At 57.8% G+C, this 10,724-nt stretch overlaps 1 protein-coding gene across 1 annotated transcript in view; it reads right to left on the bottom strand.

Annotated features, from left to right (window-relative positions):
- Positions 1-300: 300 nt before the first annotated feature.
- The window catches only part of Bmp7 (bone morphogenetic protein 7), a 68,913-nt gene continuing 58,489 nt past the window's right edge, over positions 301-10,724 (bottom strand). Inside the window, exons 5-7 of the mRNA XM_027946451.2 lie at positions 4,602-4,678; positions 3,180-3,290; positions 301-969 (exon numbers count right to left, since the gene is read on the bottom strand). Coding sequence (XP_027802252.2) covers positions 820-969; positions 3,180-3,290; positions 4,602-4,678 — 338 coding nt within the window. The 3' untranslated portion in view covers positions 301-819. The remainder of the gene's footprint in view (positions 970-3,179; positions 3,291-4,601; positions 4,679-10,724) is intronic.

Below are 10,724 nucleotides of genomic sequence, written 5' to 3'. Positions count from 1 at the left end.
CGGCGGACTTGTCTCCTCTGTGCTTCCCAGCCTCAGGGTGCAGCCCAAGTTCTGCCCTACTTCCGTCCTCACAGGGGAAAACAGTCACCAAGTCCATCCCTGCCACAACACACCTTCTCCTTTGGGCCAACATGGCCACTTCCGGGTGCACCTGGTCCTTCCCTCCAGCTGCATTTGGGCGGATCTGGGTAAACATGGGGCCCTGCAGGCTCGGACTGAAACAGGAATGGAACTGGGGACTTCCCACCCTCCAGTGGCCACAGCTTCTATGAAGTCAGAATAAATCAAGAAATGGGGATAGACTGTTGAGGAAAACATATCTGTAACGTCCTAGCCGTTTGCATTCATTGGCTTTATTGTGACATTTGTTACAGGACCTTCCCACCAGTTTTCCTTCAGCTCAGCCACAAGGGCCCACCCCTGGCCATGCCTTCCTCCCTGTTTGGTGGCCTGGCGGATGGTCTCCTGGTCTCCTCGTTGCCTCCAGAGTCAACGAGTCAGAGCACCGTGGGGACAGCACAGCCCAAGACTGTGGCTGCGAGATCTTCCTTGTAGAGATTCTTTCCTGTTAGGTTTTGCCTGCAGCAGCTTGTAGGAGCTTGTCCACAGGATGCTGCCGAGGCAAAACTGATCCACAGCCACTTGGCACTCCAACCCTGAGACTCTTATACCTTTACAACTGGGGAGGGGAAGGGAATGTCTCAAAAGAGGCAGCTGGTCCGTTGGCTCCTAACCAAGGCAGGCGGTGAGAGATACTGGGCAGGGTGACACAGCGGATCCAGAAAAACGTGGCCCCAGAGGCTCAGCTTCCAGGAGGGGCTAGTGGCAGCCACAGGCCCGGACCACCATGTTTCTGTATTTCTTCAGGATGACGTTGGAGCTGTCATCGAAGTAGAGGACGGAGATGGCGTTGAGCTGGGTGGGGGCACAGCAGGGCTTGGGCACTGTGTCTGGGTTGATGAAGTGGACCTGCAACACACCCAACATGGCCCGTGGTGAGGGGCAGGCCTGGCCCCCATCTCTCCCTAAGGGACATCTACTGGCTGGGCAAGATGACCCAGATGACATTACCAAGAAGATCCTGACCTAAGCACATTACACACACTCCCTTGGTTCTGGGACTGTCCCCATGGTGCAGACAAGGGGACCACAGCACAGGGCATCCTCACAGATACAGCTGCTATGCAAGGAGTAAGATTTGGCCGTCTGGGGCCAGGTATTCTGTGTCCTGCCACTGAAAGTGCTTTCTCCTGCTTGTGGGCATCATGACCTGGGCAGAGCATGGGTAGGAACAGGAGCAAAATAAACCCCCAAATGCCCGCAGAGACCACATGATGCCACCAACCAGCCAAGTCAGCCCGGAGTAGGCCACAGGGAGAGTGGGAGCTGGGGCAAAGCGAAGGGAGAGGCTGCCACTCAACCCAAGCTGACCGCAGGTCAAAGGATGTGGCTAGTGCTCAAGACAGGCCAGAGATGGAGCTATTCTCGAATGTTCTAGATCACAAGTACAGGAGGTATGCTAGGCCAACATGCAGAAACCTGGGCCTCTGCCCACAGCCTCCAGGCTCAGACCTGACATCCTCGAGGATGGGCCCTTGTCCATCTTTCCCTCCCCCACCCTGCACTCTGAATGATTTTAAAAGCCAACCTCAGACATCAGCCCATTCCTCTGTGAGCATCCCCCCAGGACTCTCTGAGGACGGGGAGTCACCCTCACTTAAGCATGACCACAGAGCATCATCTCACTGTCACTCGAGAGCCCTTTTCCATCTTAAGAACTCCAGTGAGATGCTGACTGAGGCCACCAGGACCCTGTCCCATGGGCCATGAAGGGAGGGCTGGAAGAGCATACGAATGAGCTCAAGGCAGCACGGGGACATGCCCCCCACACTCCAGGGTCCTGAGGCAGTCCTTCCCTGCAGTAAGACGCTCCAGGCCCAGGCCCAGCAGGGGAGGGCCGATCCGCTTCCAGCTAAGGATCTTCAATTCGAAAAAGGCTTTTGAGTTTATAATCCAGGGAAGGAAAGGCTTTGGAAAACACATACTTAAAAAAAAAAAAGCTCTTGCTCCCAAGGGACCAGATGAAAGGACCAGATGAGCTGTTCTCCAGGACTGAACTCGCCGGCCAGGATGAGCAGAGAGGCAGGTCGCAGCATAGGCATGAAGCCCAGGATCAAGCAGCAGCCGGCAGAGGGAGCAGCCCTGGTGGTGGGCTCCGGGTCACCAGCAGCACTGCAGCCAGGTGCATGACCAGCTGCCAGGGAAAGGCCAGTCAGCCTTGGTGGCAGGGAGCCAGATAACGAAGTCCTTGCACCTGGGATTCCAAGCTAAAGAACAAAGTGCCTAACTCCCAACACTCTTGCTAATTTGGGTAAAGTAGTGCTAATGGCATCTCCTGAGCATCTCTGTATGCTGGGCCCTGAGCATCAGCATGTTGAATCTTCCCAGTGACCCTGTGGATGAACTTGAACTAGCCCAGGGCTTCCTAGATCTCTCTACCACACAATCCTCTTTGCCCTCTTCCTGGTATGCTCTTCCCCTCTGAAATCTCCCCATCTGTTTACTGAACTGTTTTCCACACAAGACAATGAAGCCAGAGGCCAGGGACCCCCTCCGGGTTATTCCCTGCAGCGCCCCTGGCTCTGTGCACGGGGTCTACATACTCTAGACCCTCAATACAACAAAGGCCCTGGAAGGACTGCCTCCCCACGTTCAGGGCCTGGAGGGGAATGCACGAGCTCATCAAGGGGCCTGACACTCTCCAGCTGACCCCTCCCCAGGGATGGCCAGATGCTGGGGTGGGCAGAGAGCCTGCAGACAAGACTGTCTCAACACAGCACAGACATCTGACCCCAAGAGCACAGTCCAGACTGACGGACCGGCAGCACCAGGCCCACTTCTTGGTTAGGCATGGTAACCAGCACCTGGGACTTTGGGAGCTCGTGAACGTGTTCTACTGTTAAAGTTAGAACAAAGGAAGGAACTTCACATCCAGACGTATGATCATCTTTACTCCAATGAAGTCGTAAAATATAATTCTTAGTATCTTTTTTTATGGAGCAAAGGGCCCACCAGACAGCGTCTCAGGCTCCGGCTTGGAGGCAGCACAGCAAGACCTGAGGTCCCGCAGCCTGTAGCCCCAGCTGACCACCCCCTGGACAGCACCCGGCGGCACCCACCAGTGTCTGCACGATGGCGTGGTTGGTGGCGTTCATGTAGGAGTTCAGAGGGAAGGCGCACTCCCCCTCACAGTAGTAGGCTGCGTAGCCTTCAGGGGCGATGATCCAGTCCTGCAGGAGAGGGCAGCGGCTGGGTAGTGGCTGGCCACTTTCAGAACCACACAGAAAACCTAAGTAGCAGGGCCTTGCCTCCCATGTGGACACCCCCCTCCCGTGGGCCACGGCCAGATGGGCTCAGGGCTCTGCCACACCCCCAAACAGGGGGGTCCAGAAGAGGCAGGAGGAACAAGAGCAGCCTGTAGCTCCAGCAGAAAAAAGTAGAGTCACCAGAGGGCAGGCAGAGCCAGGGCTATGCTCCTGGACAGGAGGTGGCACAGCAGAGAGGACTCTGGTGTTGGGACCAGTCAGGAACCGACTGCCCCTGCCAGGTGATGACACATTACAGTTCACTGGAAGCCAAGCCTCCATGCCTGGGTGTACCCGCCTGGAGGAGAGGCCAGTGACCCTCCAGCGCTGTGGGGGAAGTCCAGCAGCGTGCACCACCTGTGTACACAGCTCCGTGAGCAGCACACCCCACGCTGGCCTCCAGGGTCTGCAAGCCCAGGAACACTGTCCAGCAATCCATGCACCCCTCACTGACTCTCGGGGGCACAGAATCTTCCAGCCGTGACCCCTGGAGTGTGGATGCTGCTGCAGCACTCCCTGGAACACGGATGCTGTCACTGGTCCCAAGGATAGACTCACAGTAGGGTGCCTGACTGGCTGCATGCACCTTGCCTTGTGGGTGTCTGGGCACAGTCCCCATGGAAGAATCTGGACTCTCCCATTGAACTACAAGCTCCCCACGGGCTGAACAACATTGTGAGTTGCCCGGTGATCTTGGGACAGTGCACTGACCTCCATGGGACAGACACATGACCAGGTTCCTGGCTGCACCTCAGCACCCACAGCAGGTCCAGGGGCTGTGGACACTCACGAGTGTCCATGAGGTGCTGGGTGAGTGACCATCAGGACTTGTGGTAGACGCCTGCCGGCCTGCAGGACCCTCATTCCTGCCCCCTTCCCCCCACAGTGGCTCCAGGGGGAGCAGCCCGGTGGAACCATGGGAGGGGAGGAGGGGTGGGCAGAGGGGATCCCGCCCACTAACACAGGGCCCGGCCATGTGACAGAGAAACAGACGTCACAGGATGGGAACGAGGGGCGGGAGGGCCACGAGGCTCAGAGTCCACAGTGTTGGGGCTCCTGGATCTGGGTCGAGGCTCACATTTCTGTCAGGGGTTTCATGGGACGTCCCCGTGACCCTGGCCCGCAGCCTCTTCCCTAGTTGGGCCACGTGCCACCCGGAGCCTGAGTGGCAGGATGAGGTTCGTGACTCCTGTGCACACGGGGGCGCTGCCCCAGGGAGCGCGGTGGGGCCCTTACCTGCCAGCCCAGGTCGCGGAAGCTCACGTACAGCTCGTGCTTCTTGCAGGCCTGCCTCTGGTCACTGCTGCTGTTCTCTGTGTGGCCGAGGAGGTGAAGGAGCAGCACCCAGGGAGGAAAGCACACACGCTCACGTCCCTCCGCGTGATGCAGCGGGAGCATGATCACTCCAGCCGGAGGGTGGCTGGGAGATCTGGCCTGGCGCTGCCCGCACAGGGCCCTGCCAGGGGAGGTGCCCGGCCCCTCGTCTCCCTCACCATCTCAGCCAGAGCACCTTCAGGACCCCTCTGGACACTGGCTTCCCTGATGGAATGCTGGCATGTGCCTGGGGTCCACGAGGGGTCAAACCCCACACGCCCCCCCCACATGGCTGCACAGCCCTGCTCAGGGGGGTCTGCTTCAACTGTGCGGCCTAGGAGTGAGGCCAGAGCATCCCTAGACTTTCTTCCATCTGGGGGGCAAGAGGTGGGCAGAAACACCTGGAACAGAGTCCCCCACAGCACCAGGAAGAGATGACAGAAGCCAAACCACGGATGGCCAGCACACACCCCACTGCAGTTCCCACGGGAGCAGCCACAGTGCCCCGGGGTTTTCCAGAAGTGTACGTTGGTGAGCCTCAGGTCAGGCCCGGGCACTCGGGACCGCTGCAGAGTCTGCGCACGCCTCACGCACACGCACGCGGCTTTCTCCTTAAACATGACCTGTCCGTCCTCCACCTTTCTATCTACCCAGAGTGATGTCCACCTCCGGCCCTTGCCTGGAAGGCCTGGGTGGCTCTGACCCCTGAACCATCAGCCACAGGCTGCTCCTACGGGGGGGCCTTTGCGCTTAGCCGTTTCTCACAGCCTGAAGGCTCCAGTGCGTGTTCCTCCGTCCTGTGTCTGGTTCCTCCTGTGTATTCTAGTCTCACTGCTGCATCTCCAAAGCCTCGAGTCCACGCTGCACAGGTAAAGGAGGGTCAAAGCCTCAGCCTCACTCACCCCTCTCATGCTCTTGGGGCTGAGCGTCCCAGTGGGCAAGGTGGCCCGGAGGACGTCTGAGAGGAGGGACAGGGCAGGCCCAGGAGGTGAGGGAGAGCTTGCTGCGTTACCTGACCCAAGTTATAGGACTCAGGTGCTTGTGTCCCCACGCCTTTCTGATGGACCCAGTGTGGCCCTCCTGAAAGATCTGGTACTGGCCCCTCATGGCAACCTTCCCTTTCCCAGTGACTGGTTGGGACACCCAGGCCTGAGCTCGCCAGCACGTCCTGCCACCAGAGGCAGGCACTGTTCAGGAAGGAGCTCAGCTCAAACCATGGGCCTGGGGGTTCTGCAAAGAGGGCCCTCCATCCTAAGGAAGACCCATGGGAACATGCCCTGCTTTCTCCTATTGCCTGGCAACAAAAGAACAATGAGGCCCCTGGGTAGCCAGGGCCCTGAGATGAAGCGGTGCTGAGATGGCAGGGCAGGGAGCCTTAGAGCTGGGGCCGCGATTCCACTGCTGAGCTCCTGGATCAGAACCTCCCCTCGGTTCTGTGGGCAGTGCATGTTCTAGTGTTGACAAGCACGGAACGTGGGGTTCTGAATTTGAAGGTAGTCCATCCCGACTGGTCCTGCCAGCGCAGGCTCGTCCCACTGAGGACAGTGTGATCAGCTTGAGTTCCCCCAGGGGTGCCCTGGAGGTGCAGGCCCAGACACACAGCAAGCCCTGCAGGCCAGCGGGGGCTCTCCCAGCTGCTGGCTCCAGTGGGCACCTCCACGCCAGGCCAGCTGCCTGAGTGTTCGCAGCAGTTCGCCAGGGCTCTCCCACAGAGGAGTCCACACTCCCAGCCCACCCGAGGGACATTTAAAACTGCACACAGGCACACCTTTTAACCACTGAGTATCACGGCTGTGTCCCTCAAACCAGTGACACGCCACGAGGGTGTCTGATGAAGAGGGAACCACCCCCAACACCCGCTCTCCACCATCCACAGGAATCCTAGGTTACTGAGAAGTGGGTCGGGGCCAGGCTGTCACTAAAGCACAAAGGGCGAGCTCCAGGACATCCTAGGAGAAGGGCCCAGGGAGCTGGAAAGGCAGCTTCCCCTGGCTGCCCAGAAATCTCCGTCAGCACCCTCGCTGTGGCAATGTGGGGTCGCAGGAAGCTCCCTCCACCCACAGCCTCCTCGCTCTTGCCTAGGGGGAGGCAGAAGGTGAGGAGCATCCTATAGGCCAGGGAGCATCCTACAGGCCAGGGAGCATCCTACAGGCCAGGGAGCATCCTACAGGCCAGGGAGCCTGCCTGAAGTGCCCCAAATGAGAAAGAGGTCTTAGCACGTCAGCTCGGGCCAGGGACATTGCCAAGTACATGGTGTCCAGGGTAAAGGAAGACCCTGAGCTGACGTGAGGGCTCAGCACCAGGGTAGATCAACATTGTCAGCCAGGAGCAGAGGAGGGGTCCATAGGCCCAAGTGCCACTTCCCCAACCACATTGAAAGCAATGATGTTTGACTCACTGTTCAAACCCCAGGCCCAACGGGGGGTTGTGGACATGCTGTGGGGGTAGACACTGGCACTACCATCAGGGACCCTAGACACCTGCTCTGCACTTCTGGTCTCTTGGGATCCCGAATGGCCCCAGAGAAAGTGGCTGGAACTCCTGTGTCTCACAAGGACTTCGTAGCAGAAAAGCCAAGCCAGGCTCCCAGCCCCCAGCTCTCCAGTCCTGCCCCACTTGCCCACACAGCAGAGCGGGAGGCAGCACATGCCACTTGCCCTGGTGGCCTCCACCTCCACGAGGCCCTGCCCAAGCAGCCAGCACGTCTCGACCAGTGCGCAGACCCAGCTGCCACCCCCACAGGTCGTCTGGTGGAGGCGGCTGATCACCAGGGCATTGGGCTCAAGTGGGGCGAGGGCCCAGGTCCTCCACCCAAGCACGCCATCTGAAGAGCCGTTGGGCCCTGGGGGTGGCTCACAGGCAAGCAGCTCCATGGCAGGCGGCAGGCTGCAGCCTGTGTCCCCAACCCACACACAAGAGCTGCGTGCGAGAGAGGATTCAGCTTGTGTGGCCCCATAGCAGGGTTCCTGGCCTGTCACATCACGTGAGATGGGCACACCTCCAAGACACACGGCACGCACGCCCATGCACGGGCGGGCACTGGCTTATGAAGTCTGGGGTGGGGCCCAGACCTGGGGTTTTTTTTTTTTTAAATTAAACTTCCAGGCCGTGTTTAGAAGAGCTTTAACAAGGCCAGGGAGTTGAAATCCACAGGAAGGAGGGAGGTGGCAGGTGGAGTAGCTGCCCCATGGGGAGTGAGGGCCCCGTCCCTGGACACTTGGTGAGGATCTGATGGAGAATCGGGTATGGGAGGCCAGGACCTGGAGGCCTCTTTCCTGCCCCCCTCATTCTGATAGGGCTCCAGGACAGAGCCTGCTGGGGTGGAACTTGCCAGCACTTCCAGCCTGCTAGGATGCAAAAGCCTTGGCCAAGCCCCCAGGCTCTGGCTGAAGCCCAGTGTCCCACCCGCACTCGCCATCCTCAGAGCAGCCAGAACCATCTCCCACCCCACTGCACATAGCTTGGAGCTCTGAGAGACCACTCCATGTTCTTGGGCTGAATTTCAAACCTGAGCTGCAGCTTGCAGGGGAGGGATCCACACCTGCTCCTCACCTGCCCCAGCCACACGGCCTCAAGCATGACAGGGAGCCTCTGCCACGGGCCCTGCAGCTGCAGGTCCCACTGCCTGGCCAAACCCTGGGGACAGCCTGGCCACATTCAGCGGCCCCTGCTCACTTCTCAGGGGAAGCCTTGCCTGCCCCTGGCATGGGCTGGAGTCCCACGTCACTGTCCTCCATCCTGGGCCTCTCCTCACACAGGGTGATAACGATGCCTGCCTCCTGCCGGGCCTGGAGAGCTTCCCCACTGAGCCCCAGCCCTAAGGCCCAGCTCGGTGGAGCCCCTGGTGTGAAGGAACAGATCAGGTGATCTTTGATTTAGCAAATCACAGACCCTTTCAAGAAACCTAAAAAAGGGCATGAATGGAGACCAAGCAGAACCCTGCACACACTCTGAGCCATCTGGGCCACTGAAGCCCACTGGGGTCAGGAAGTCCTGCTCTCAAAAGTGCCCCTCGGCCCAGCAGGCTACCTCTCCCTGGGAAAGTAAAATGAACATTAGGATGGGCTGGGTGAGGCGGAAGGGGCCACTGGCAATGGGAAGTGGGTTGGGAGGCCGCTGCTGCCACCTCGCCATGAGACCTCTAAACACCTCAGTTTTCTGGGTGGTTCCATGGACCAGCCCAGGCCTGGGAGTCTGCTCAGAGGCCCCAGCTGCCACAGCTGCTGACCAGGGCAGGTTTGTGCCTCAGACTGCTCCTGGTAGCCACCAGGGTCCCAGCTCTGGGAGCTGAGCTCAGGGGGACACCCAGCCCATCAGCAGAGGAGAAAGCTATGTGGACAGCAGCAAGCTCCTGCCCACTGTCCTGGTGCACACCACCCCACAGGGCAGCTCCAGGTCACGCTAACTGCCCATCTGGCAGCTCGGGAGTTAAGTCCAGCTCGGCCGCCTGCTGAAGTCTAAGTGTCATGGCTGCCTTCTTTCTGGGGGTTCTGGGGAGAGTCCATTACCACCTTCTCCAGCTAGAGGTCACCTGCTCTCCCTGGCTCAGGTCACCTGGAAAGGGCGGCTTAGAGGTTTTTTTGGTGTTTTTTTTTCCAGCCATAACCTGGGCTCCAAGGATCTGGGTGGCCACCACCACAGTCCCCGGGAAACCGTCTGCTAGAGATGTTAATTGACATTTTCCTTTCAGTCTGGGAGGAAATAAAGGTGCGTCTCCTACCAGCACAGGGACCGCTCCACGTGCAGGGGAGCATAAGGTGGGCGAGGGTGGGTGACCACAGGTGACCACAGGGCTGGGAAGGGGATTCTGGCTCCTAAATCAAGATCAAAATGTACCATCCTGGGTTCCAGCAACCTACGCCACCAGACACCATCAGTGTCCAACTGTCTAGTCAGCCTGTGGGGAAAGGGACCGTGTGCCAGCCAGCCGTGTTCCCAAAGCCCCAGACAAGGACAGGCTCATGCATGGACTTGGCAAATGCCTGGGGAATCATCAAAACCCCTCAAGAGGACTACTGGGGACACTAAGGCTCATCTAGGACAGGCAGATATCTCCAGGCAATTCTAAATAAGGATGTAGTTCCAGTGTAATGGACAGCCAGCCTGCTCCTGGGGCTCAAATCCCAGGGCTGCCACTTACTCCGTGCCTTTGGACAAGTTACTTAACTTAAACTGAGCCCCAGTTTATCTCTCTGTAAAATAGGAAGCCTTGGAGTCTCGGAGCCTCAAGAACGATAAAACCTCATGTGCTAAAAACTGTCACGCTCTATAGTGAGGATCTGAATGCTGCCACTCCTAGGATTGTCCTTTGGGGATGCCTTACATTTAGTACTTTCATTGATCTTTGAATTTCTTTCAGTGAAGATATTACCTCTATGGAGGCGGGGATTGAACTCAGGGGCACTTGACCTCTGAGCCACGTCCCCAGCCCTATTTTATATTTTATTTAGAGACAGGGTCTCACTGAGTTGCTTAGTACCTCGCTTTTTCTGAGGCTGGCTTTGAACTCACGATTCTCCTGACTCAGCCTCCGGAGGTTCTGGGTGTCTCTATTTTTACAGGTGTCTCTATTTTTAAATTTTTTCTTAGAGTAATGAAACATTTCAAACACACCTAAAAGTATACCAAATAATATACAAAAACACTTTTCACCCATATTTTTTTTCAAGGAATCAAATTGGTCACAAGTTCTCAATATTTTTCATTTTAGGAAATAAGTGAACGATACAGCCAACAGCTCCCTCTGTTTCCCCTCCCACCCACGCCCGCTGCCTGTCTTCCTAGCTCCCCTTCCGAGGCGTCAGTGTGGCCACTGTTTTCTCTAAGTACAAATCTACACAATCTGCATCGTGCTGTGCTAATGCTTTTCATTTGCATTTCTAAGTTGATTTATTAGCTTTATTAATAATCAAGCTGGCAGGCTCTGGGCAGGCAGGGATGTGGGTCTCCTTCAGCTGTGTCTGCTCTGGAGCCGCCTGTGGAGCTCCCACACTGATCTGGAGTGGTTCCTGTGTCGGGGCTCTGCGGGGCCCTGGGGTCCTCAAA

Source organism: Marmota flaviventris, chromosome 2, assembly GCF_047511675.1.
Source record: "Marmota flaviventris isolate mMarFla1 chromosome 2, mMarFla1.hap1, whole genome shotgun sequence".
Lineage (NCBI taxonomy): Eukaryota > Metazoa > Chordata > Mammalia > Rodentia > Sciuridae > Marmota > Marmota flaviventris.
This window is presented reverse-complemented; position numbering and strand designations above follow the sequence as displayed.